The following is a 26,221-nucleotide window of genomic DNA, read 5'->3' as shown; positions in this document are numbered from 1 at the left end:
ACGGGAGTTTGACACCCTAAAGGCGAACAGGACCTAGAAGCTAGTTCCACGACCACACGGTGTCCATGTTGTCTCCGACAAGTGGCTGTTCAAACACAAGTTCAACACCGATGACAGCCTTGAATGCCACAAGGCATGATCGGTCGTTCGTGGATTCTCACAACACGCCAGCATCAACTACAGCGAGACGTACAACCTCATCGTCAAGCTGGCTACAATTCAGACGGTGCTCTCCATCATCGCCTCGAAGTAGTGTCCAGCCCATCAATTCGATGTTTCCAATGCTTTCCTTCATGGACAGCTCGCCGAACATGTATATTGTACACAGCCAACCGGAATTGCATATCCTTCATGCCTGGATGCCATGTGCCTGCTATCTCAATCTCTATATGGGCTTAAACAAGCACCATGTGCATGGTACACTCGCTTCACCACCTTCATCAAGTCCATGGGCTTCGTCGTCACTCGCTCCAATACCTCTCTCTTTGTCTTGCACCGCAGCAACGACATGGCCTACCTTCTCCTGTACGTTGACAACATGGTGCTCACCGCCTCCAACAATAACCTCCCGTGACATCTCATCATCCGGTCACACCAAGAGTTTTCACTCAAGGACATGGGACCTCTGCACTACTTCCTTGGCATACTAGTCACATGATCACCCGATGGTTTCTTCCTCTCCCAGAAAAAGTATGCGGAGGACCTTCTTCAAAGAGCGGGCATGATGAACTACAAATCACTCTCCACGCCAATCGACACCACACCCAAGGTCTCTAGCTCTAGCGGCACACTACTCAACGACGCCACTTCATGCAGAAGCATGGCGGGTGCCCTTCAGTACCTCACCACGACCAGACTCGACATCGCACAAGCCAATCAACAAGTATGCCTCCACATGCACGCGCCGCACGATTGTCATATGGCCCTCGTCAAACGGATTCTGCGGTACATTCGTGGAACCACCAAGCTTGGACTCCATCTCTGGCGATCTACGTGCACCGACCTCATCGCCTATTCTAACGCCGACTGGGCCGGCTGCCCGGGCACATGGTGCTCGACATCCAGCTATTGCATCTTCCTCGGCCCTTCCTTGGTGTCATGGTCCTCGAAACGGCAGCCAACCGTTTCACGATCCAGCGCAGAGGCTGAATATAGGGTGGTCTCCATTGCGGCATCAACAAGGCTACTGTGACATACTGCGACAACATATCTGCCGTGTATATGTTCGCCAATCTAGTGCATCATCGGCGGACAAAACATATTGAGCTTGACATTCATTTCGTGCGCGATCGTGTCGCCATGGGATAGCTGCGCGTTCTGCATGTTCTAATGGTGCAACAATTCACCGATGTGATGACTAAGGGGCTTCCTTCATCGATATTTGTAGAATTTAGATCCAATCTAGGCATTGGCACGTGCAATGCTCAAACTGCGACGGGGTGTCAAGCAATGCCGTTAGAATAGCTTTGATTCGCTCACGTCTAGTACACACGTCGCCTGGATCCGGCATGTATGCTAGCTTAGCCTCAGGGAGTCTGTTAGAATTTGTTATGACTCCCTCCTATTGTACCTGTATAAGTATGACTTTGATCAATAGAGAACACGCAAGGATTTTCTCCACCATTCAGTTTTTGACATAAGCCATAAGCAGCTTTCAATAAAAAATTATTTTTTAACAAAAACTCATAAGTTTTAGCTGTACCAAATGGGACCAAAATCTCTATGTGGAAAAACTCGTCCGAGCATGTGCGTCGATGGGGGGGGGGGGTGGGTGGTGGTAGGCCGTGCTACCTACCGGATATTCAACCAAGAAGTGCTGCTACCGGTTCTCGTTACCCAACTAATTATACAAGAAGGAGAGCTCTGGTTCCAGACTGGTTTAGATATTTAGATTTATATATAATAATAAAAAGACATATTGAGTATTATAAAAGGAACTCACTTTCTCACATATAACCTAGGGCTAGAAATAATTTTAGAAATTAGTCCATCACATAAGAAGAATATTAGTAATTTTTTTCTAGATTTTTAGGATTTTATTTGAGACCCTAACTATTATTAAAAATTATAAAAGTAGCACTTTTAGAGCATTTTAGTTTAAGTTTTACACATATTTTTTAGGTAAATCCAATCAAAATAGGTTGCATATGATTATGGAACCTGTAAAAAAATTCTAAGATTTTTAGAGAAATAAAAAATCACTGTTTTTTTAAAGAAACAGAAAATCATTACGTCCACAAATAGTATCAGTAAACAGAATTTCACCTATAGAACTGACCTAGCACATATAGTGGTACGGAAGGAATGAAAAATAAAACCAATGGCAGAGAAGTTCACTTTCTAGAGTGACGTAGAGGAAAGAGATAAAAATTTCGATAGCAAATAAAGAATTTTCTTTTTTTTTTTGCTGTAATATGTTGCCGTGTAACTATCTTCTCTTAATGGAATGCGTGTGTTGCACGTTCTCGAAAAAAAGACAGTGCTTTAGGAGCGGGCCAGTCCAATTCGGCGCTGCGTCGGATCGGATCGTTGTCACAAGGAGCGGGCCAGTCCGTGCCCTGGCAAGCATCTTCTGCTCTCGTCCGAGACTCCGACAAGCTATTTATGCTGTCGAGCGAGCACCTTCTGCTCTCGTCGGCGGCACGGCCGGACCATCCAATTTGATCCAACCAGCTTCTGTGCCAGATCACTTCAATGAGACAACAGTTTACCAGTCAGGTATAGAAATATGATTTCGGTATCAGGAAGCTTCACCAGTTTCAACTCGGAAAACAATTGCATTCACTATAAGAGCATCTTTACAGGGTAACAACGATACGCAACATGTCTAGTTGCCAAGCAGTCAAGGCGTTACCCCAAGAGCGGAAGAGATGATACAATGTCATACAGGAATGACTTTTTGATTAAATGGTACAAAGAACAGCTAGCTACCCTAGGAATGATTCATACGAATATATGGTATACATCAGCTACCTTTAAAGTACTTAGTTGCGGTTGGTATGTGTGACATCAGGCGCCTGAGCTAAGTCACCTGACATGAAATCTATTGAGTCGTTCAGGGACTGGCCGCCGTTTGAAGAGTTCTGGGGATGGTGATTCAGACGGTGATGCTGACCCTAGTGGCCACCGAAATATTGCATCTGCTGCGGTTGCGAGAAATAGTTTGCCATCTGCTGCTGCTGTAGTCCTCCATTGAAGGGCCCATTCATGTTAGGGACTTGACCTGCGGCTATCTTAAGCCGCTGAACTTCTTCTCTCAGGGCGTCATTCAGAGCTGCATGAAACAAAAAGGCGGATTCAACAGGTTGCTTGATCAACTAGGACTCTAGGAGAACTGATATATGGTCATAGGATAACTGATTGGTCGATATCAACTGCCTTGTGATGTTCTTGAAACGGCAAAACTTTATTTATGGGCCTATATGACAGCGAATGAAAAGCTTCCAAAAGAAGACTAGGACGCACCATCTCGAAGTTTAGCTTGTTCTTCCATGGCTTGCAACCGGAGTTTGAGCTCCCTGTTCTCAGTGGTTAAACCAGAAGTGTCCCTCTGCATTACAAGTAAATTGCAACACGATAAAGGAAACAATATTACTGAACAAAATACATTAAGGACATGAAACAAAACATTGGATAGGACAGCAGCTAACTAAAACAAACAAACACACTAACTAACACGGCAGGTGATCAACCAGACAATCACAGTACTCAGAATGATTACCAATGTAGCAACAATTTAAAATCGTTCTACTCAGAAAATAGCATAAAAAGATAGTCTTAATAGCCAACAAGTTTTGAATCCAGTTTAACACGTACCAAATTTCTTTAACTTCCATTCTTTTTCCTGCTAAAATAAACTTTTCAGTACTGGCCAAATTTCGTAAAGGTAAATCTAGGGTTACTATCCCGGACCACCAAACCAAAGCTCCGGCCTAACACTACCCATCTGACTCCACATCTTCAATCAAATCAGCTTTCAAACAGAGCATCTGTTTGTGGCAAGACCTACCTATCAAGTATAGAGGCATCTGCATTATAACCCTACTATTAGGTGCAATAAATCCTTCAGTAGTCACATCAACTACAAGAACACTTGAGAGACAAGATTCTCAAATAGAAGAGTACAAAATTCATTGAAATGCTCGAGCTGTATTGTCCATAAACAAAAGGATACACACCTACGATTATTATCGTTTGGCTGCTATAACTTGGCAGCTGTCAAATGACACATCCACAAGCCAGATATTCATACTTAATATAGGACCAGCTCATTCTGCTCCAGAACATTCAGCTGTACGTAGGACTTCTTCAAAGTTTCCTTTCAACATAATGAAATTTTGATCTCAAATATCCGTGCTACCTTCAATTGACTAAAAGGTAGCAAGCGTTGAACTGAGGGAATGACGTTACAAGGGTTATACAGCCTGGAGAAGGTATCTACATCGATGAAATCTACACAGGACGACAGTAAACATAATATTCATAACTTTTTTTTTCAAAGGGGAGGCCCACACCCCCCAGCCACAAAGGGACTGAGGGGCGCCTCCGGGGGTGGGAGCCGGGGATCGAACCCGGGTCTCCCACCTAGGGACAGCTTCCAGGAACTACTCGGTTCAGATAATATTCATAACTTAACAGAGTTTATCATTTTGAGAATACAAGTCTGACGCACACATGCACACCCACGTGGGTGCGTCCTAGTGCATGTCTAAACAGGATTGGAGGCATAACCTTATGTAGTGCGGGCACGCGCTTTGACCACTGAACGCATCCGCATGTGCATGTACTATTCTTCTCGGGATTTAACCCCAAGAAAATACAAGCACCCGTGCCGAGTCTAGGACTCGAACCCGGGTGGGGCGGTTCCACCACAAGGACCCTAACCAACGGAGCATTGCTTAATAGGGTTTATCTAATGCCACTATATGGTCACTTATTACTTTATATACCTCTGGAGAAATATTTGATTTGTCACATATTAAGTAGATCATCATTAAACAACATCCAAATCTTGTTAAGTGAACCGCTTACATAAACCAATGCATAATGCGCAAGAAATTTGCAAACATAGGCAACTTGGAAGTTATCTTTTTCTACTAATACTCATGATAGTAGTATATAACTTCACTGCAGGACAGAAAAATCTATAACAAAATTATGTACATATGTGAAGCTGCTACAAACACATTCAATAAGGTGGGACGATGTATCCTCAAAATTATCATCTACTAGAAAAGGTAAGACAGAGTGACCATAAAAAATTTGGGTCCTGAGGAGATCAAATTTCACGTGTACAAAAATAAAGATTACTTACAATGAAAACTAAATTCAACAGAATTGAGACTAACAATCAGTCATACCAAAAGCACAAGTTGCAACAAATTTGGAAAGAACTATGTTGGGGCTGGGTCAGGATAGCATGCATTGATGAAGTATCACTAAAAGGATGGCACAAATCACCTCTAATCCACAGTACAACCAATCCATAAGAGAATACCTAATTTTTTTATGGTCTTATCTTATACACAATTGCTTCGTTGAACCAGCAATAAGAGGTTCTTATCAACCCCAAGGATAGAAAGAAGTTAAATCTCAAGGAAATCCTCAACAAACATCAATGGCTCTTGTAATGCTAAGACAGTAAGACATGAAAACCCAAGTTACTAAAGTGAAATGGGTCAGCTGAAATAATTAACCATTACTGTGACCAAACATAAGGAGAGGATGCAAGTGTGGGCAACCGTTTCTGTCTCTAGTTAATTATATCATGCCACAAACTGAGTCAGCTAGGTCCGTTGCCACACGCTCACACTTGTTCAACACAGCAATAGACTAAAGAATTTCGCATGATCAGGTAAAATAATAGTTTATCTCCTATTGCAGTTCTTGTAGCACGAGACAAGCTTCAATCAAATAATTAGGGTTGGCTGAAGCAACCATACGTTTCGTACACCCAGCCACAAGATGATCTTTTTTTTAGAATAATCAGGACCGGGGGGGGGGGGGGGGACACTAACTAGAAGATATTATTATTGGAACTGGTCAAGGAAACAAAGATCATCCCCTACCTGAAGAAGCGTGAGCTGTGCTGAAAGCGTAGTCGCCTCTGTCTGAAGCGTCTGCACCTTCCTCTCCAGCTCACTGGTGTACTTTATCTTCCTCTCCTTGGACCTCGCCGCCGACTGCCTGTTCGCCAGAATCCTGCACACCGCAGGCCACCACACCACGGAACCACGATTGTAACCCCAAATTACAACTCAAATGTACCATACGAAACCCTCAAAACTCAAGGCGCAACAAGAACACACATCTTAAAACCACAAATCAACTCCAAATACAGGACAAGCTAACACTCTTTAGCACCATGAAGCTTCTCAAGCTGCGGGAATCCGTGGAGATAGCTCAAACAATAAACCTCACCTCTTTGCGCGCTTGGGGTCGAGGAGCGCGAGCTCAGCGAGCTTCTCAGCGGGCACCGCCTTCTTCGCGTAGTCCAGCAGCAAGCCCGACGGCGCGGACTCGCCCTCGAACGGCGAGGTCGCCCCGTCCATGGAGCCGCTCCTCTTATGCCCAGCCAGGCCGCCGCTCCCAACCCTTCCTCCTCCCTGCAGCGAGAGGTCGTCGAAGAAGGCGGCGTCGAGGGAGAGGCTCCTCATGTGGGCCCCACCGGGCGGGCGCGGGGCCGGGGGGACTGCCGCCTGCGGCTGCGGCGGCGGGGGCGTGGGGTCGGAGGCCGCGGGGGAGTCGTCGGAGAGGGAGGGGAAGTCGAGGTCGGAGAAGGAGAAGTCCCCATCGGGGTCGAACAGGAGGTCGGCGTCGGGGAGCCGGATGAACGTCTCGGAGTGCGCCCGCCGGTGGTGGCCACGGGGGGCGCCGCCAAAGGACGGCGCCGGCTGCGGGAAGCGCGGGTCCATGGAGGCCAGCGGCAATCAGCGCCGGCACGGGAGGCTCCTGTGCGGTGGCGCGGCGGGCGCGGGCTCGTGCGGGGATTGCTCGGGGCCGGAGGCGATGGGTTGGTACGCGTCGAGCCGTCGAGGTGTGGGGGGGGGGGGGAGTAGAAGTACAGGGGCTAGGGGGCCCTGCGGCTCACTTGCGCATGGACTTGGTGTATAAACTAAACCCGCGCCGCACGAATCTCCAGTGAAGTGGAAGGTTCACCTGCCTCTGGTGGCGTGCGGAGGGTGCAGGGAAGCGGGAGGAACATGGCGGCGGTGTAAATGCGTCTGTTTCGGAGTGGACGTGGTCCATGGACTCGTGCTAGTGCGCGCGAATCTCTAGATGATTTGGACGGCTGGATCGGGCCTCGGTCGTGCAGCGGGTGCACGAGGGCGTGAGCAGAGCAGGAGGGGTGAAATGGTAACTTCACATGAGTGGAGCGGAAGGAACGCCACGTGGTTCCCAGAAAAAAGGGCCCATATGCCAGCGACGCAGCTGACACTCTATGGTCCGTTGAGAGAATCCGTGTCGTATGTTCTGCTGCTGACTCGCCGGTTGCTGCTGGAGCCTGTGGGCCCACTGGCATCAGCAGCAAGTAACATGCCTACGTGGCAGTTGAGAGACTGCTCAGACCAAACCGATGCCAATTTGGAGGAGTTCAAACACAACACGGTAACTTTAGCATGTGGACATCGTCTTAAACAATCTATGATCATGTAAATATTATCGATAATTGTCTTATCGATAATTGTCTTATCCCAATTTTTTAATTACATATTTAAGTAAAATTATACCTCTTAAGTATTATACTTAAATTTTGTGTAATAGTAATCCGGAGCGCTAATGTACTTCATTAATAACTATTTGAATAAGAGAGAAAATTGGAAGAGAAAATAATAAAAAAATACATTAAAAATACCTATTCTCTCTAACATGTAGGTCTCACATGTGGCCCCACTCCTCCTCTACTCCCTCTCTCAAGTGGGCAACAACTCACCTGCCCTCTTTCTCTCTCCTCTCCTCACTCCTCACGTTTCCCCCAGCTGCCCCCTCCCTCTCCCCCTCTCACTCAAGCTCAAACACTCTCTCTTTTCCTCTAAAATATGAGCTCAAGTGGAGAATTTAAGATATACGTGTGGCACTATTGCATTCTCTAGCTCATAAGCTACTCATCCATCCAATCCATTTTTATTTTCGTGGAAAAATCGAGTAGTTCTTGAAGTTCTTGGTATTCTTAAGCTTTTTAGCAAAAATGAAGCTTTGGTCGAATCTGAGCTCTAGAGTAGTGTTGGTAGTTGATGAATAAATTTTAGTACCCTTAGACTATCCCTAACATGTTTTCTTTAGGTTTGGAAAATATTGCAACTTGAATCGACCAAAAATCCACTTGAGAATAGTTTTTCTAGCTGACTTGAATACTCCGGACTCACCCGGATACTCCGGGTTCAGCAGATTTTGTCCGATGAATTATGTTCAAAATTGGTTAGGGTTTAGGATGCAAGTTTGGTTTAGGATCCTTTGGATAGGCATGTACACGTTTGTGTAGCACAGATTTGTAAAATAAGTCAAAACACACAAGTGGAAAAATCGTGAAGAAACCAAATCTATATAGCTCAGATTATCCGGACAAGCCCAGAGACTCCGGGTAGTTATGTGATCGCGTAATCGAGAGCTCCGCTCGGAACCTCACTCGGAGTGTCCGGTATATCCCGGATAGTCCGGACCAACCCGGAGGTTCCGAGTCAAGTTAAAATAATACTAACCGAAAGTCTTTCCCGGAGGATGGCCCGGATACTTCGGAATCCGGATACTCCGGGTCAGTCAAATAAATAAAAAGCAGTAACAGAGCGCCTTTCCCGGAGGGTCATCCGGAGGGTCCGAGTCCGGATACTTTGAACCAGTCCGGATACTCTGGATGGTTGTTATTTTTCGGGGTTCGTTTAGATCATTTAGTATTGCATTGATTCGTATATCTTATGCTTGTAGCATGTTGTTAAGTATTGTGGCATGCATTATTGCATTTTATTCATGCTCATGGCATTGCACGCATTATCCTTTTTAAGGACATCGAGCTGGTGATCCAGGAGGGCGAGGGAAACTTTGGGTAGCCACCTGAACAGCAAGGCAAGTAACTAAGTATATTGATCCCTCTTGTGAAATTGGATAAGTCTAAAATTGATGAAATATTCTTATGTATGTATGCATGTTTAGTGAGTCAGAGTCAGGTACCAATTGTTAGAACCTATGCCGATTGCATTCTTTTACTTTGAATACTTGTGTATTTACATTTCTTGTAGTCTTAAGATGTTGTCAATGTCTAGGTATGAGTTCAACTTATATGCTTAGCCATGCTTAGGTCATTCGGTAGAAGTCGAACGACGGTGCATCCTGTTGTTCGCGAGCACAGGACCTTTTATGATTACATACACTTGTTAAGGTTGAGATGGTTATACGAGTGGTGAGTATGAGACGAGGTGTGGGCGGTGCTAGGATGGTGTTTTGTCCTGCCCGAGTGTGGAGTTCCCTTGGGTAGGTCGGTAGAGGAAACTGGACACCGTAGACCGCTTTGCGCTGGTTAAGCACCTATCATCGGTGTTGTTGGCTTTAGCACTTACCTTACTCACCACATGCCGAAATAATGGTAAGGTGAGCCGAATACCTTCGCAGCTGTGGCTTTTTGGGCTTGGACATCGACAATATGAGCGGGCAGGCTTGTAGCGGTACTAGTTTGCTCCAGGAATAGTTCTAGTACCGTCACGCCGAGCGATGCATGATCCAAACGGTTGAGGGCTGGTTGGGGAAGGTTGTCACAAGTACCCCCTTGTGTGCACTTTGGCCGGTGGCACAAGCTGAATGGTCCTCGTGTCATGTGGGTCGAGTAGTATCCCCTGCAGGGTGTATAAACAGTTTGAACTGCCACGCTCTCAGTCATGAGCATGCTTCTGTCCATCTGCATCGGTCGTAGAGTTTCGAGTATGATTTTGTGGTTCGGTATGTGGGAGATGGTGATGTTGGTTCTTATTACTTATTGATATATATGTTGGTTACAGTTACACTTGTTTAGTTATTAGTTGCAGGGCAGCTTTCTCATATTATAGTAAAGTTTCAGTCGCTTACACATATGTCTAGAATGCTTAGTGCATTTGTTTTACCTAACCTGTGGTTTAGCCATCGAGGTTGTGATTATGAATAATAATCCTCCTGGTGATTAATTAGAATATTGTTTGGATGGTTCCTCACAATAATGATAGAGCCAAGACTTCTGAGGCTGTTAAAAATATCGGACGCTTGCCCATATGCCCACGCGTCCACGTCTTCTCGGTTCCAGCGAGTTATGTCTTCTGTGTCATTTGTCCCTTTCCCGTCATGTGCACGCTCTCACTCACCAGCCTCCATTTGTTTCTCTCTTCCCTAGCACACCAGCTGAGCTCGGCTTGCTCAGACTGCTCCTGCCCCCCCCCCTCTCCCATTGCAGGGCCTCAAGGAAGGCTACGGAGCTCATAGGGGTGATGGTCCTACGTGTGGAGAGGTCGGAGCTCCCTCGATATGATGACACCAGGGCCAGAGCTCACCGGATTTTGTGAGATCCAGACCTCCAACGAGGCGATGCTCGTGGGCTGATGCTCCCTGTTTTGTGAAGATGTCAAAGCTCCCTCCATTTGACTCCGCAGTGGCCAAAGGTCTAAGCTCGTCGGTTGGAGCATAACAGATCCATCACTGACATAAGTAAAGTTTATTGGCTAAAGAGGAAATAGATGGTAAAAGTTAAAAGCTGTAACTTGTGATTTTGGGATATTGTATTTTTTTGATGTTGCATAAATCTATTTAAGATGTTATGATTAATGTTTTTTTATGTTGCAAATGCGATTTGAGATTTTTTTTTTTTCGGGGATGTGATTTAGGATGATGCAACTGATGATTGCGGATGTTGCAACATGTGATTAAGGATACTGCAACAGATAATTGGAGATGTTACTACATGTGATTTGGTTGGACTGATATTGCATTAAGTGCTTTGGGACGTTACAATATGTGTTTTGAGATGTTGCAATAGTAACGTTTGGATGCTACAGTTGTTTAGGGTGGCTGATGTTGTATTTATAGGTGGAAAACTTGATTTTATAGATTATGATTTTTTTTCATGCTATTTTTGTAGTGGTATTAGTCAAGGAGTCGATCTCATTTAAGATCTGCTGTATAAGCTTAAGGTCGAGTGACACTACGGGGTTTTACCTAAAAATATTGCATGCAACATGTAGTGATGCTGCATTGATAATTTTCTCCTGGATCAGATGCATATAACGAGCTATTTTGGTGCATATTTTAAATGTTGCAAATATTGACTTTCAATATTGCAGATGTTATTTTTTGACATTGCAACGACTGTTGGAGCGTCCAATAGATCAAACGTCAGATCGCTAGCAACGTCGAATTAATATTGGTTCAACTATGGTTGTCTGCCATTTTTATTTGGGACAATTATAAATTTACCACTGTTTTGAACCGTTATTGCAAACTTGCTACTAAAAAATTGTAAAAATACCACCAAAACTATCATTCAAGTGGCATTCTTGCAAAAAATAAAAAATCAGTGGCAAATTTACAAAAGCCCCTTTTTATTTTAACTATTTGTCCTTTGCGAGTACAAGTCGCACACATATGCTCATGCATGTATTATACTGATGTGTGCATGTAATATTCTCCTCCGAATTTAAGATGTATTTGGGAGAGCTCTAGCTCCAATTATGTTTTAAAGCTAGTCAGCTCTAACCGTAGAAATTCGAGTTAGAGTTGTGGACAATTCAAGATTCTTTAGTGGAGACATATTATTCAAATTTCAGCTTTAAAATAGATATTGTAATTACTTTATTTTATCTTATAAACTCTAAAGTTTACATATATCTTGGACTAAAGCTTTGCTAAATATAATCTTGTTTCAACTATTTGGTGTAGACACGCTACCAGATGAAAAGGTGCCGGCGATGCTAACGAGCCTATCAACCAGGTTCTTGTTCCTTTATGAAAAATCATCTACCCTCCTTTTCCACGCGTCACGTCAGGAGCACTTGGGTCATCCTCGATTGGATTTTAGAGAAAAAAAAGTGCAGAAATCTTTTCAGCTAGATGCTAGGCTAATAGAAATCTAAAGCTCCACGTCATAGCGAGTAGAGATTATAGCCCACATGTCATATAGTACATGTTATCGTCTGTACCTAACAATAGGCAACTGAAGGTATGAGTTTGAAAGCTGAGGAAGACGGAGCATCTGAAAAGGGAGGGTAATTTGGGCAACACAACAGCAAGATTCTTCTTCTACATCTAATTAATCCGATAAGAATAACCACTGACCATTGGTTACCATGTCACTTCCAGTTTCACTGCTAGCCAGCAAACTACAAAACCACTTGCTCAAATTGCAGCTGTTGTTGTCACTCTGGTCTTCCGGTTAACAGTTTGCTGAAGATAAAAAATAGTTTCCCTAAAACATTCCTAACAGGATAATTGAAGTGCTTCGTGCATGATCAATAGCTGACATAAGAGAACCTTGACTGGGGTTGTTAGTGGAGTTGGTTCTATATATACCATCAGAGATTAAATCTTAGATTTGCTACTTATGTGTGTTTATCAAGGTGATTTTTTCAGTGATAGACGACATATCAGTCGATACAAGACATATATGAAGACTTCGTTAATCCTCAACCTCTGTATATCTAGTGTTTAGTAGTCATTGTGTGAGTGCGTGTATTTCATTCTATTGTCTGTTTCCATTTGACCTCAAGTTGCTAGAAATGTCTTTCCATGTCGCGTAGGATGGTATCGAGTTTATGACGTCGTCGACTATTAAAAAAATCAACATTTTATATATAATTTGACCACCTAATTACCTATCTGCTAGCATATCGATGACCATGACCAAAATAGATATGGCTGGAGAAGAATGGCCATACATGCGGCCACTTGAGGCGTTGACATCAACCAAAAATATAAGCAGATGACCTAGCGCACTAATATATGATCCAATGTGAAGTTTGCTTAAAAAATTAGCTGATGTAAGAGGGAAGAGATTCTGGAGAATATTAGGTCGTACAGGTGTATCGGTAGCACGTAGCCATGTGCATCGGTGCAGTTGGAGAAGCAACATGCATGTGATCAATGTGAAGGATGGTAGGAGTTATCACGGGCAGAGCCAGGAATCGAACATAGGGGGGCAACTCGCCAACATCAACAATAATTATTATAAAATAAGTATGACATGACGGTATATATGTACAAATATTAACTCAATCGGAGCATAGATAACAATTATAGCATTATAGCAACATATGTTTTGCAATAGAAAATCGGAGCATAGATTTTTTCTGGAGTGTTTGGAAAATCAAATGTAACAATAATCCAAAGGGCACCTGCAGCATTTCCTCGGGAATATCTTGAAACTGAACAATCATTTGCAATATTACGTAGAACTAAAAGCGTAGCACTAAACATATTCTTTAAGCTCAAAATTGACTTGTAATGGGAACTCCATCTAATGTCACATGGCCTCTGTAGAGAACCCATCTGATTTGCCCCTCTTCCTGTATCAAGCTCTCCCAATTCAAATTTCACGAGCAATTTCTGCAGCTTGATTTGCTAGTAACTCATCATTATACTTAGGAGAAACGCTAACAACATTTATGATGAAATTTGCATGCTGGAAAAACTTATGCACTTCTTGTACCTCCCTTGATGCTGCAACAAGAGTCAATTGAAACTGATGAGCCATGCAATGAATATAATATGCATAAGGACACTCATTGAGAATTAGAGCCTTCAACCCATTCCACTCCTCTCATATGTTACTTGCCCCATCATAGCATTGACCTCTAATATCTTGCACACTCAAGTTATTATCCAACAGGACAGCACAAAATTGCATTCTTCAGAGTCAATGCAGCAGTGCCATTAACATGAATGAGGTCAAAAAAATGCTCCTTTATAAGTCCTTCTTTGTTAACAAGCCGAAGAACTATCACCATTTGCTCTTTCTTAGATTCATCTCAAGCTTGATCAACCATTATGCAAAACTTGCTATTACCAATTTCTTCTTTAATTGCAGTTTGCACTTTTCTAGCATATATGCTAAGAATCTCTGTTTGGACTTCTTGTGAAGTGCACTTTGCATTTCTTGGAGCATTTTTTAACATAACTTGGTTCACTTCCTTATTATAAGAGGCCAACGGTTTGAGCATTTCAAGAAAATTGCCTTGATTGATGGAATCTGGAGATTCATCGTGGCATCTAAATTGACATACTTGAAATGTTAACCACCCGGTGATATAAAGAATATATAATTATTAGATTGTACAACATGTATTATTCTAGTTGCAATAATAGAAATGAAAAGAAATTCTTATTACCTGATGGAATCAATTGTAGTTGTAAGCCTAAGTCTTGCATTTGTAACATTTTTCTCTTTTTGTTTAATCATCACGTTGTCAATATGGACTGTATTATTTTTTAGATTATTGAAACATTAAACTGAATAGTTATAAGCTGAGCTGGCATCCTGACCCATGTGACATAGAAAAGCACATTTATCTCCATCATTAATCTTCTTCCAACTTTTAAATCCCGTGATTGTGAACGCATCCGAGCCGCACTTTCCAGTTGACACGGGTTCTTATGTCCCTCCAGTATCAGTCTCTGGATTAAGTAGCTGATACGCACAGTATAACAATTGTAGTATCACAATCAAACTTCAAACATAATTATTAAGGTGACAGAGTATAAAGGTTGACAAACCCTACCAGATATTACAAATCTGGTCGAGAGGCCAACATAATACAGCGGAAAGCAAAAGCCCAAGCCACAAGCAACTTAGGGTGCGAGCGCGACTTCTAAGATTATTCTCCATCCTTGCCTTCACCTCCGGCGAAGTCAACATCGGTTTCCTCATCTGAATAATAGAAAGAATGAGTACAGAAAGTATTCAGTAAGTCCTATACTACTTCAAGGTGTTCGATAGATGCATAAAGGGGTGATCCAAGGATAAGGCTTTACGGTTTAGTTTTAGCCATAAAGTAGCTTATGTAAATGTCTAATTGTATCATCTATGATTGACTTTAAAACATTTTAAATAGTTCAAAATCAAGTAACAAGCTATATTTGGGGTTTTCTTGGTCCTGAGAGGGGCTACACCTCACTCCGTAGTACCTTTCGTCACATCTGGTGTACCTCTAGTACTACACAGATCCTGGCGGATTTAGCCAGCAACCTCATCACGCAGACATCTAGTCCACACTCACTCATGAAGACACACACACACCAGAGTCTAGTTAAAAAGGTTCTGCCTTTGCATGTCTATGACTGTGGACACGGCTATTCGAATAGATTTATACTCTACAGAGGTTGTACAGCTTTACCCACGCGATATGCTCAGCCTCCAACTGTTGCAAGCAGAGGAGCGAATCATACCGAGACACTCCAATCACCTTTCTTGCCGGTCTTTTCTACGAGATTTACCCCCAAATGCTCAAGTCCATGTACTGAAGGCTAGTCCCCTTTTTAAGCCTAGGCCGGTACTAGCAACCTCCAAACAGAGGGGCATATGGCCATTGACTACTGCTCTCAGCCTCCTAGTATGATGCCCAACTCAGTCCGGTGAAGGAGAAGTCAAGTCCTACCCATTCAGGACGCATGGTTGCACGGGGGTTGCTAAGGTATGACTGCGAAATGACTCGGTCATTAAACGGTCAGGACATGTATCTTTTAGCAATGAATACCACAAAGGTAACTCAAGCTCCCAAGAGCATCCTCGTCCAGAGTACTACTCTACTTGCCCCTGCCAAAGCAGTTTTCACCCATTTTTACACAGCTCCCACCATATCCCACACGACATCAAGGATTTCACAACCGTTACGGAATTCACAACCATCAAGGATTCATGGTATATGAGTTATCATTGATAACAATTAGTCTTATCTCCAAGGAGAATTGTTTTAAAAGTGACATCTCCGAGTAGACGTATTCAATCTAAGCATGCTAGATATCAAGACATCATCTGTCATTAATATAGATAATAACATGTAATCCTAGGATGATATGTGTTTTGGATTACGACATTTAAGGGATGTTAAGTGTTTGATAGGATTTAACTATTGCAAATAGTTTGGAAATAGCATATGCGATAATAAGTCTAGTTTTAAGTTGATCATGTAGATTTATTTGAAAACATAGGTTCAATATGATCAATAAGATAGGACTTGCCTTCTTTGAAGTTCTCTTCAAGTTCTTGGTTGTAGTCGGGATTCTCCTCGCTCCTGACACTTCCCGCACAGCACTTGCAAAACTCTGGTTGCTCTGCATTGCGATTAAAATCAATAATGGCTATACTAGAGAAGAATTAAGTAACACCAAATGGAAAGCCAAATGATCCATAATAGATATCATAATGTGACACATGATTATATCTTGATTTTAGATTAATTTTAGCGAAAGAATCACTGAAATCAGAGCTAGAATAGAGAAGTTATCGCTCCCGAAAAATTTAATCAGAAATTAAATCGAGAAATTATGAAATGGTACTGTTCATAGGTTCATGTGGGGCCCACGTGAACAGTACATGGGCCCATATGAACCGTGACTTGGTGGGACCCACATGAACAGTACTGGTTCGCCGAAATGGGCTTGAATTGGACTGAGTCTGGGCCTAGATAGGCTGGGCCACGCTTGGGCTGCATAGTTCTGGGCTACACAGTACTGGCCCACTCTGGTTGAGCTGGCCAGCTTTATGGGCTGAGAAGATGGACCGGCCCATGGGGGGACAGCCTATGGGCGGCTGGGCCAGCTTGGTAGGCCGACTGCTACTGGGCCGAGCTGGCCAGGCCGAGCGGCGCGTGGGTGAGCCCGACAACGCGCGCGCGGACGCACGACAGGGAAGGGGGAGAGAACAACGGCGGCGGTCGCTGGAAAGCTTGCCGGCGACGCGTTCCGACCAAGGTTTCGCTACGGGAATTCCACGCCGAGGATCTACACAACACGGCGGACAAGGTGGTGGGTTCAACATCGGCGGCTGACGGCGGAAGCGCTACCAGACGACGGCTGAAGTGGGGGGCAACGGCACAGGAAAATCAGGCAGCACCTCCCCTGCACTGGGAGGCACCATCTTGCAAAGAAAAGGGGCATGTGGCCCCTAGGTATCACGGCACGATGGTCGGCCACACACACGGAGCACCAGCACGCCGACGATGAGCAAAAGCACGGCGGCAGAAGACAAACACACGACGGCGCACAACAAATAGCCAAGAGAGAGCACGGGGGTGACTACACGCTATATAAGAGGGGGTGCTAGTGGCCCGGGGTGCTCACCGTGCTCAGAGACAGCGAGAAGCGGGACAGCGATCGGTGGAGTTGATGTGTTGGTGGAAGAGCAGCTCAGCTCCGACTCGGGGCCATAATGACGAGAGCCCCCTGGCATTGTTGTTGAAGGCAAGATGATTTCCTGGATGAGTCCATCTGTTCTCTGTAGATAAGAGAGTAAAAAAGAGCTGAGATGCAACTAAAAGGTGAGGGCAAACAAGATAAAAGCAAAGACAATCCTTGCCAATCACGCAATAAAGAGCCAACAAGAATCAACAGCAAATACAAGCACTAACAACATGTATTAAACAAACCTAGAACTATCTCTGCTAGGTCACTAGTACAAAAGTCTTCGTTTTACAATGATGAAAGCATGCTCATAGAGCATCTGGCTACAGGGTTATCTACAACAAAAGCAACAAAAGGATCTACTCCTACCACTAGCTAGCCACGGCATGTCGTCCTCACGCGTCATATGTGGGCCTGTCAGCAGCATTGCCAGCGGCTGTCAACAGGTGAGAGGGTCCCTGCTGGTGTCAGGGTGGAAGTGGGGTCGAAGATCCTATCTTCGTCGTTGTCGCTGTCGTCGTCGCTAACGAGCTTGCGTCCTATAGCCAAGCATTAGCTCTGATAACAATTGCGAGCAATTTTATCCTAAGGTCATGTCCGACAGCCAAGCATTGGCTCTGATATCACTCCTGTAAGACCCCCAAACCTGGGTTCTTCTATGCCTCCAGTATCAATTCCTGGATTAAGTAGCTGATACGTATAGTATAATAGTTATAGTATCATAGTCAAACTTCAAACATAATTATTAAGGTTATAGAGTATAAAGGTTAGGAAACCCTACCAAATATTGCAAATCTGGCCGAGAGGCCAACATAACACAGCGGAAAACAAAAGTCCAAGCCACAAGCAGCTTAGGGTGTGGGCGCGACTTCTAAGATTATTCTTCATCCTTGCCTTTACCTCCGGCGAAGTCAACATTGGCTTCCTCATATGAATAACAACAAGAATGAGTAAGGAAAGTACTTAGCAAGTCCTATACTACCTCAAGGTGTTTTATATATGCATAAAAGGGTGATTCAAGGATAAGGCTTTACGATTTAGTTTTAGGCGTAAAATAGTTTATGCAGATGTCCAATTGTATCATCTATGATTGACTTTAAAATAGTTTAAATTGTTCAAAACCAAGTAACAAGCTATATCTGGGGTTTTCTCGGTCTTCAGAGGCGCTACACCTCACTCTGCAGTACCTTTTATCACATCTAGTGTACCTCTAGTACTACACAGATCCTAGCGAATTCAGCCAGCAACCTCATCACACGGACATCTAGTCCACACACTCACTCATCAAAACACATGCACCAGAGTCTATTAAAAAAGGTTCTGCCTTCGCATGTTCATGACCGTGGACACAACTATTCAAATACATTTACACTCTGCATAGGTTGTACAGTTTTACCCACGCGATATGCTCAGCCTCCAACTGTTGCAAGCAGAGGAGCGAATCATACCAAGACACTCCAATCACCTTTCTTGCCGGACTTCTCTACGAGATTTACCCCCAAGCGCCAGAGTCCATGTACTGAAGGTCAATCCCCTTTTTAAACCTAGGCCGGTACTAGCAACCTCCAAACAGAGGGAGAGATGGCCACTTAACTGCTCGCTGCTCCTAGCCTCCTAGTATGATACCCAACTCAGTCAGGTGAAGGAGAAGTCAAGTCCTACACATTCAGGACGTATGGTTGCACGGGGGTTGCTAAGGCATGACTACAAAATGACTCGGTCCTTAAACGGTAGGGCAGGTATCTTCCAGCAATGAATACCACAAAGTTAACTCAAGCTCCCAAGAGCATCCTCATCTAGAGTATTACTCTACATGCCCTTGCCAAAGCAGTCTTCACCCATTTCTACATAGCTCCCACCATATCCCACACAACATCAAGAATTTCACAACCGTCACGGAATTCACAACCATCAAGAATTCATGCTATATGAGTTATCATTGATAATAGTAAGTCTTATCTCTGAGGAGAATTGTTTTAAAAGCGACATCTCCGAGGAGATGTATTCAATCCTAAACATGCTAGATATCAAGATGTTGTTTGTCATTAATATAGATAATAACGTGTAATCCTATGATGATATGTGTTTTGGATGATGACATTTAAGGCATGGCAAGTGTTTGATAGGATTTAACTATTGCAAGTAGTTTAGAAATAACACAATACATAGCACATGCGATAATAAATCCAGTTTTAAGTTGATCATGTAGATTATTTGAAAACATAGGTTTAATATAATCAAGGAGATAAGACTTACCTTCTCCAAAGTTCTCTTCGAGTTCTTGGTTGTAGTCAAGATCCTCCTCACTCCTGACACTTCCCGCACAACACTCGCAGAACTCTGATTGCTCTGCAATTGTGACTACGATCAATAATGGCTATACTCGAGAAGAATTGAATAACACCAAATGAAAAGCCAAATGAGAATAATAGATATCACAATGTGACAGATGAGTAGATCTTGATTTTAGATGAATTTTAGCGAAAGAATGGCTTAAATCAGAGCTAGAACGGAGAAATTATCGCTCCTGGAAGATATAATCAGAAATTATATCAAGAAATTACGAAATGGTATTGTTTATAGGTGGGACCCACATGAACAGTAATATAGGCCCACGTGAATAGTGACTCGGTGAGATCCACATGAACAATACTGATTGGGCTAAATTGGGCTTGGATTGGGTCAGTTTCGGGCCTAGATGGGCCAGGCTAGGCTTGGGCTGCACAATTCTGGGCTACACAGTACTGGCCCACTCGAGTTGGGCTGCCTGACTTTATGGGCTGAGAAGCTGGACTAGCCCATGGGGGCACCACCTATGGGCGGTTGGGCCAGCTTTGCAGGTCGACCGCTACTAGGTCAAGCCAGCCTGCAGGCCAGGCTGAGCGGCGCACGGGTGAGCCCAGCAACGCGCGCGCGGTAGAGAAGGGGGAGAGAACAGCGGCGGTGAGGATTGTGGGGGAGACAACATGGCAGACTCGGTGGTGGGTTCAATGTCGACGGCCGACAGTGGAAGCGCTACCAGACGGCGGCCGAAGAGGGAGGCAGCAACGCAGGAAAATCAGGCAGCACCTCCCCTACACTAGGAGGTACCATCCTGCAAAGAAAAGGGGCCTGAGGCCCCTAGGTATCACGGCACGATGGCCAGCCACACACACAGAGCACCAGCACGCTGGCGATGAGCAAAAGCACGACGGCGGAAGATAAACACACGGCGGGGCGCGGCAACCAGCCAAGAGAGAGCACGGAGGCGACTACACGCTATATAAGAGGGGGTGCTAGGGGCCTGGGGTGCTCACCATGCTCAGAGACGGCGAGAAGCGAGACAGCGACTAGCGGAGAGTCGACGCATTGGCGGCAGAGCGGCTCAGCTCCGCCTCGGACGGTCTCCCATTGGGCTTCCAACGAACGGACGACGGCACAGGGATGATGAGGGCTCCCTGGTGCTCCTCGGTAGCACGTCGACAAAGGATTGGTGATAGCGAGGTTGTAGCAGTAGGAATGTCAGTGGAGGTGGCGCTGTGGTGGCAGCGAATGGGGAAAAGGGTGAGGAGAAGGAGTCAGACGTGCTATTTATAGATGAAAGAGGGAGATGGAGAGAGACGGTGCGTTCGTGGGCGTCACGGGGTCGGCGATGGCGAGGTGGCAGGATAAGCTCATCGCATTTCCCGTGGCATGGGTGCCTGCGCTGGCCACGCATGCTCTTGGTCGCGGAAGTCACACGGCATGGCAGGATATGGGCACACAAGCATGGACAGAGAGAGAAGAGAGAGAGAGCGAGGGAGCAGAGGGGTGTCATGGCTGACTCAGAGAGGTGACCGTCATGGTGGCGCAGGACAGCGCGGTGCGGCGTCGCGCTGGAGGGAGGAAGGAGAAGGCGCGGACGAGCGCGGATGCTTGACACACGTACAGCACAGATCGCGCACGTGCGAGCGCGGGCAGCAGGCCGGTGTGCGTGAGAGCGGGCCGTGAACGCGGGAGCTGGGCCGCGCGAGGCTACGACGGTCTGCGTGCGGGGGGGGGGGGGGGAGGGGGAAAAGAGGCCGGGCCGGCTGGTTGGGCTGGTGTTTGGGCCAACATAGAGAGGAGAGGGGAAATTGGGCCGGGGAAGAAAGAAAAAGAAAAGGAATTTGGTTTCTTGAATTAAATTCAAATGATAGTTTTGAATTTGAATTTGACTTTGGATTTAGATTTAATTCAAATAAATATATTTGATTTATGATTTTAACTTGAATCTTGAGCTTTCTAAGATGATTTGAATTAAGAAATTTGAATTTGAATTGGATTTGAGCCGATAGAATCTAAGAGTAAATTTGAATTTGAGATATATTCAAATTTAAATCTCCGCACAAAGAACCATAAAGATCACATACCAAAGCATATGAACTAATTTAAAGCAGGGATTAATTCAGGAATTGTCTTTGTGCTATTTGGAATACTTAGCCTAATTAATATATTTGAATATATACATATGAGTATATATACTTCAAATATATATTTCTTGGTTTTATATTGGTTTAAATAATTACAAATTTTTTAATTTGTAATAAATTTATATGCTAAAACTCATGATGGTACAAAATATTGTAAAAAAATGGAGTCAATATAAATATGTTCAATCTACATCCCAAAACAACACAATTTAAACAATTCTCTAACAACCATTTGATAGAAGAAGAAATGAGCTATGATACTGATTATTTAGAAGAAGAGGTTAACACATTATATACAAGATTAAATAAAGAGCAAAAGGAAGCTTTTCATACAATTATTGAGAGTGTGCTAAACAATAAAAATAACTTTTATTTCATATCTAGACACTGAGGCACCGGGAAAACCTTTTTATGGAACACTATAGTTTCATACTTAAGAGCTAAAAAAACATAGTACTAATTGTGGCATCATCAGGAGTGGCATCATTGTTATTTCCAAATGGTCACGCACAACACATTCAATGTTCAAGATACCAATAGATATCGATGAAAACTCCACATGTGATATAAAATGTGGGACAATGTTAGTGGATCTAATGATTGAGACCGGTCAAGTTTCGTAAGTTTTTCTCAGCATTCTTCATTTCGTCTCCCGGTGTTTATTTTTGGTGGATCCTTCTGTCAATGCAATTTGTCTTTGTTTGATCCATCCAAAACCATCCTAGAGTATCAAGGTAAGGTTTTGAAAAGTTTGATTGGTTGAATTTTCGTAATTCTTACGTAATCACAAAATTAGTGTTTAATCAGTTTTTGTCACCATCTATCACAATCTTCTTGTGAGGGTCATAACTCTTCATTTAGATATATGATTGACGTGATTCTTATTGCGTTAGTTCCATAACATTGTCCCACCCACGATCAAATTCCTATACAAAATCATGACATAGAGAATAGCTTTATTTCATCACGGGTGATCTACATAGTACACTTAGATATGCGCGCAAACGGCGCACTAGTTTTATAGTCCTTATCTGAAATTTGGATCACCATCTGATGTGGACACCACGCCCATAATCAATCGGTACCATTTCGATCGTCGGCCCCACCCGCAGTCTCCGATGATCCCGCCCCTAAACCACCCACAACGCCGATAGAAATTGGAAGCGTTTGAACCCTTACCGCGCTGCTCGATTACTTCTAGGGCTTCACGATCGACCGGCGGGTCAGGCCTCAGCATGGAGAGGAGGAGGAGGAGCGCCTCGCCGCCTCGATGCAATGGCCCCCGATCCAGAGGTGGACTGCGACGAGCAGACGGAGGCACCCGACGAGGACGACGACCCTGACGTCGATGAGGTCAACCCCACATGGCACTACTTCCGGGTATGTGAGTGCGTGCGCCGTCCGCTGTCGCTCGTGTTTGCTGTCGTTGTGGTCTCGTCGAGTCGGGTTGGGTTCTTGATCGATGAGCATAGTGAAGAGCTCTCGTTCATGTTCTTGATTACCTGCTGCATTGCGGATTTGTAAGAAAAAACATTCTTTTTCTGATCCGTGTACAGGGATATTGTGCGTGCATTGCAGTACAGGGATATTGTGGCATCAGGAGCCTTCAAGCTAGTGTACCTCTCTTCTCTCTCATCAACACTTCACCAGTAATTTAGTAGCAAATGACAGTAGCTAATTACCGAATTCATTTCATCGTAAGTCATGAATTCAGATGAGATATTCTTAAACACGAGCAATCCCAAAATTTAGGATTTCTTTTATTGTTTCAAACTAGCAAAGTTTAGGCTTTAAACACTTGCTTCATTAGTTCACAAAAGAAAAGGAGAATTAGTGTTGTTGCTTCACGTGATCAATTTGGTGGCAGCTACAAAGGCTTCGGTGCGGTAGATGGCATCGAAGTGGCATGGGCTAAAGTGGAGATAAATGGCCACATCATGGGATCCCTGAAGGAGCTACAGCAGCTCAAGATGGAGATCCAGCTGCTGAGGTCACTCTAGCACAAGCACATCCTGAAGCTCTGCGCCTCATGGGTTGACAAGAAGAAGGGGACAATCAACATCGTCACCGAGCTGTTCACGTCCGACAACTTAAGAGAGTATGTGTACATAGGCATTCTTATTTGTGCTACGGATCGAGCTTGTTTGATTTTTATTGTTTGTCCGTCTAGTTTATCTTTTGCTACATGGGGAATGTTCAGTTAATTACCGGTGTTCAAACAAAATTTGACAAGATCATGGTAGTTTTAGTTTTAAATATCCTAAATCAAATATGTTGTTTCATACATGGTTGGTTATTTTGGCCTTCCATTCAGAAGAAAAAGGGGAGACAACTAAACATAACTAGCTATCTTTCACATCCCCCTTATGATCTATACCTTTGATTGATGCTTTTTTAAGGACTTTGATTGATGTTATGATATGATTAGGCACCGTACAAAGCACAAGAAAGTTGACATGAAAGCAATGAGGCGATGGGCAAAACAGATATTGACAGGGCTAGCTTATCTGCACAGTCAAAAGCCACCAATCATACACAGGGATTTGAAATGTGACAATATTTTCATCAATGGGAACCATGGAAAGGTGAAGATTGGAGATCTCGGTTTGGCAATGGTCATGCAGCAAAGGAAAACAGAGTATCCAAGGTACACTTTTCTACAAGCTTGCCACATATTTTCGAAGCAAACTCGATATGTGATGAATTTATTTTATTCAAAAGCTTTTCTTTTCATGTAAGACCTAACGTAAGAAATAACATTTACCCTGAAATACAGACAGACACCTTTGAATTCATGGCACCAGAGCTCTCTGGTGAAAATTACAATGAGTTGGTGGATATATACTCATCTGGGATGTGCATGCTTGAAATGGTGACTGGTGAGTGCCCTTACAGTGATATCAGGGCTTTGTTCAGACATACAAGAAAGTTTCTAAAGTGGACTTTCATCTAGAAAGTACTTACCTACTTCAAGATTTTGCTGGTAGATATCAAATAGTTCTTTTGTTTTTTTGGTGCTATAATTGTACAATTGCAGGGTATAAAACCCGTTGCTCTCTCCAAGGTCAAAGATGCAGAAGTGAGAAACTTCATAGAGAGCTGCCTAGCTTCAGCAGCTGACAGGTTGCCGACAAATGAGCTCTTGAAGAGCCCTTTTCTCCAGAAAGATGAGATTAATGAGAAAATCTCTAATTCCGTGCAAGAACCGACAACATTCCTGCAAAATTTAGATCTGGATCTTGATGCCACACCAATTTTTGTGTCTTTGTTACCGAATGGAACTATCGAGGATGGGAAGGAATCTTTCAGCCTGGTGCTTCGAAGGGGTGAATTTGTGCTGGAAGGAAATACGAGCGTCACAAACCTGATCAAGTTATAACTAAGAGTTCCTGTTGCCAAAGGTAATTACAAGAATCAAAGTTTCATCTTTGGGTTGAACTAGACTTTTTTTTTCTAATTATTACTGGCGCGATAAATTTTAACTCTCCTTTTGCCCTTATAAGTAAGCGTGAGACCATTGAGTTCTTATTTGACCTAGAGAAGGGCACTAGCCTTTCAGTGTCTGTTGAGATGGTTGAAGAGCTCGAACTACCTCCTTGGAGTAGGCCTGTTGTAGCCAAGCTGATTGATGTGTTCTTACTCAAAACAGTTGTTGTTGGAGACCTTGCGTTCAAGTTGGTCAGATGATTTAGGTGGTGCACAACACTGCAGCAAATGGAAAATGAATCTCAATCTCTCGGTGGTGCTTCCCAGGGAATGTTTTGATCCAGTCGCCATGGTTCAATGTTTATGGGTCATCCATTCTGCCCCTCTTGTGTATGCTCAAATTGCAATGCCACGTCTGGTGTTGCTAACCTCATCTTGTTTTATCTGGTAATGACGAAAGTTTGTACATGGCCACGGAGGACCCAATACATGGACATGGGTGTACATATGTACACCCAATTATTTAAAAAAAAAAATCAAAGTTAGTAAGTGTTGAAGATTTGATACTCGATCTTATATTGTTGTAGTATTGAAAGTAGGAATACCAGCGAAGTTGATGAAGTGTACCATAAACAGAGAAATAGAGCTATACAGGTTTAGACCCTCTAGTTGGGTAATAGCCCTATACAGAGGTGGCCAAGTGGGCCTATCAGGTTGGTTCTGCACGGGCCCAGCTATGGCCCGACTACTGTAATAGGCCGTGCCCTGCCAGCTCGTATGCCTCCCCCTCTATCACACCTTGATTTTCAGATTTATCAAATTTCTAATTTTTTTAGATTAGATTATAGATTAATAATTAGAATAGAAAAGATCCTATTTTTTAAATTTAAATTCAAATTTGAACAAGGTTATTAAATGTTTGTATGCATTCATGTTGAATAATAAGCATCTAGGCTTTTATTTTGAGTTGTTGATTTTCTCTGTATATTATTGGATTTTATTTAGGCTCATTTGGAGTTTAC

General features: G+C 43.7%; 1 protein-coding gene and 1 pseudogene across 1 annotated transcript; one reads left to right on the top strand and one right to left on the bottom strand.

Moving 5' to 3' along the window:
• Positions 1–2,757: 2,757 nt before the first annotated feature.
• On the bottom strand, positions 2,758–7,041 carry LOC133900366 (transcription factor VIP1-like). The gene is made up of 4 exons (XM_062341472.1): positions 6,421–7,041; positions 6,069–6,201; positions 3,466–3,550; positions 2,758–3,274 (listed from the first exon to the last, which is right to left on the bottom strand). The coding sequence occupies exons 1-4, from the start codon at positions 6,912–6,914 to the stop codon at positions 3,117–3,119; spliced, it is 870 nt and encodes a 289-aa protein (XP_062197456.1). The 5' UTR covers positions 6,915–7,041; the 3' UTR covers positions 2,758–3,116.
• A 16,007-nt stretch (positions 7,042–23,048) lies between these two features.
• On the top strand, positions 23,049–25,498 carry LOC133900873 (probable serine/threonine-protein kinase WNK6; annotated as a pseudogene).
• Positions 25,499–26,221: the final 723 nt, after the last annotated feature.

Source organism: Phragmites australis, chromosome 19 (assembly GCF_958298935.1).
Source record: "Phragmites australis chromosome 19, lpPhrAust1.1, whole genome shotgun sequence".
Taxonomy (NCBI): Eukaryota; Viridiplantae; Streptophyta; class Magnoliopsida; order Poales; family Poaceae; genus Phragmites; species Phragmites australis.
Note: the sequence above shows the minus strand (reverse complement) of the source record. Positions and strands in the feature narration are given on the sequence as shown.

Bases quoted from the DNA above. Each gene is read 5' to 3' on its own strand.
- LOC133900366 (XM_062341472.1), bottom strand. From the start codon at position 6,914: ATGGACCCGCGCTTCCCGCAGCCGGCGCCGTCCTTTGGCGGCGCCCCC. The intron at 3,551-6,068 runs GTAGGGGATGAT...CTTGTAATGCAG, and splicing joins CACAGCTCACGCTTCTTCAG to AGGGACACTTCTGGTTTAAC. The intron at 3,275-3,465 runs GTGCGTCCTAGT...TGTTTCATGCAG, and splicing joins ACAAGCTAAACTTCGAGATG to CTCTGAATGACGCCCTGAGA.